Source organism: Montipora capricornis, chromosome 5 (assembly GCF_036669925.1).
Source record: "Montipora capricornis isolate CH-2021 chromosome 5, ASM3666992v2, whole genome shotgun sequence".
NCBI lineage: Eukaryota > Metazoa > Cnidaria > Anthozoa > Scleractinia > Acroporidae > Montipora > Montipora capricornis.
In genome coordinates this window covers 9,714,351-9,716,850 of record NC_090887.1, presented here as the reverse complement: position 1 = coordinate 9,716,850, position 2,500 = coordinate 9,714,351, and the positions used below count along the sequence as shown (strand labels likewise).

General features: G+C 39.8%; 1 protein-coding gene across 1 annotated transcript in view; it reads right to left on the bottom strand.

Annotated features, from left to right (window-relative positions):
- Positions 1-2,500, bottom strand: part of LOC138050192 (protein sidekick-2-like) — a 103,584-nt gene that overhangs the window by 29,088 nt on the left and 71,996 nt on the right. The window contains 2 exon segments of the mRNA XM_068896649.1: positions 1-135; positions 2,464-2,500. The exon segment at positions 1-135 is cut by the window's left edge and continues 168 nt beyond it; the exon segment at positions 2,464-2,500 is cut by the window's right edge and continues 257 nt beyond it. Coding sequence (XP_068752750.1) covers positions 1-135; positions 2,464-2,500 — 172 coding nt within the window.

Below are 2,500 nucleotides of genomic sequence, written 5' to 3'. Positions count from 1 at the left end.
CACGTTGATACGTCACGATGTATTTCGTTAAGGTTCCATGCCTGAATTGCTCGGGAACGGGTTTCCAGGTCACAATGAGCTTTGTCGGTGAGATTCGGTTCACAGGTTTGAGTTCAACCGGAGGCTGACTGGGTACTAGTGAACAAACACAACCCATGTTATCTCTATCTCTTACTTTTAAAACAACCAAACTCAATGCTTCGTGTCCAATAAATGTCTCGTCGATCATGCATTATTTAAGTTAGAAAAAACAGAGAAACTTTGAAAAACTGTGAGGCTGATCAGTTGTCAAATCCATTTTCATCTTCAATTTTGCTTATCCTTACTTTCTTCTGCATTTGCTGCTTTATTCAAACCTTCCTTGAGTGATTTGGTGGTCAGTAGCCACCGCCCCCCACCCCCTTCCCGTCGCTGAATTTGGCTTAATTTCGTAACACAGTCCCTTTAACACAACTCAAAGACAAGGTTGAATATCAAATTATTATTTGATTTTCTACTCTGCTCGTGATTTTTCTTCAACGCTCGGTTAGTCTGATGCAGGAGAGGAAATATTTAACGTCCCTTTGAATGTGTAATTGACGGATACTTTTGAATCCGCAACTTTTTCTTTACGAATTCGCCTTGCCTCCACATCTATTCCCAGGCCCCATTCCAGTGAAACCTGGATGCGAATCCGCAACTTTTTGAAACCGCGATCCAGAATGAAAAGTTTTTGAATCCGCAAAGAGATTTTGAATCGTGTGGACGATCGAATCCGGATACTTTCAAATCCGATGACGTTACAAACTCAGGTCCAGTCTTTACCGTCTAAACATTCAGCATGGCCACTGAACGAAATGCTATTGCTTCTCTTGTCGCCAACTCGCACGCCTGATGGCGCATGTTCTATTGACAATAGTAACAAAGGAGTCCTGGATACTAGGACGAATCCGGATACGTGTGGATGGGCAAATTCGATTTGAATCGGGATACGAGTGGGCGTGAACGTTTTTTAATCGGCAAAGAACAAGTTGCGGATTCAAAAATATCCGGATACGTGTGGCCGGGGCCTTAATCAACGAAGACAAAGCAAGGTAACCAAAGAGGTCAAATTAACAAAAAAGAGGTCAAATTAACAACAACAAAAAAAGGGACGAAAAGGGAGATAAACAAAAAAAAGCACTTGAGAATTTATTTATTTTTTCAAGCTTTACATTTTAAACAAGCAATATATTATAACCAGGGATAATGTGGAAGATGAACTAGCCTTTTTCTGGCTTAGGCGATAACTTCATTTCCGAACAATTGCATTGCCGGAAGGCAACCTCAAAACCAGCCTCTCTATTCCCTTCCACTACTTGTCTCGAGGATGACGACAAGGAGAGGGAAAGCGAGAGCGCCTGTGTTCCAACTTCGTTCCCACGACCTTTCCTTTCGCTTTGAGACATGCGTAACATGATTATCGACAATTCCTAATTTTCTTTGGATTGACTTTTATCGTCAATTTAGATTACTCTGTCCCAGGACTTGTGGTAGCAGGTAAAAGGAAAAACAGTAGAAGTTGCAATCCTGGACAGGATTTGAACTCGGAGCACCCACTTCGAAGGAACTGGTAAGTGTGCCGGTTATTTACCAAAACTAATTGGCATATAAATAAAATCATAGCTGAATAATTGTTAAGTCTACGGCTTGATTTTAAAATGGCTAGCTTTCTCTTTAGGTTTGGTAACCGACATTTTCTCCTGTTTAAACTTGTTTCTCAGTGGGTGATAATACACGTTTACAGCTGCATTCGGAAGAAAAAAATGTTGGCATATAAAAAAAATGTTCTGGCAGTTAGCGATGTGGTAAAGTAAGTAAGTAGTAGTAAAGTAAAGTCTTTATTTCATGGAGTGGGCACGTAATAGCCTGAGCTAATAAACTTGTGGCCCTCTAAAGAATAAAATAACAACAAATATACTAAGCTATAAAAATACAACGAATACAAATACTATATAATCTACTAAACTATTTACAAGATAAAATGTAGCATTATAATCCTGTCGCAATGCATCAAGTAACTTAAATAGAAAAATGATCAAGATTCTGCTGTTGTTTAAAAAACTCATTGTGGTAGTCTAGTGGTTAAGTGAAAGGGTTATTAATCGAACATTTTCATGTTCGAGTTCTGCAAGTTCAAGCATGGGGGTTCGAAATTTAGTAATAGATATTCATTTCCCATAATCCCTATCAAGCGCTAAGCGTCCTCGGCAAATCTTTTCAAATGCAAATTAATTTGCCCGCATTAGCCTCCATTTCATGCTAGATCCAGTCCAACCGTTAGAATACGAAACTGGCCTATTGACGATAGTAGTCAATTTAGAGAAAATTAGGAATTGTCGATAATCGTCATTTCAGAGGTAGGGCATGCGTTGAAATGCGAAGGGAATGGTCGTGGGACCGAGGTTGTCGGGAAGGCCACATTAACCGGAACACTTTACTTACTATCGTCGGCAGTCTTGAACGTGAAGTTAGCTTCTTT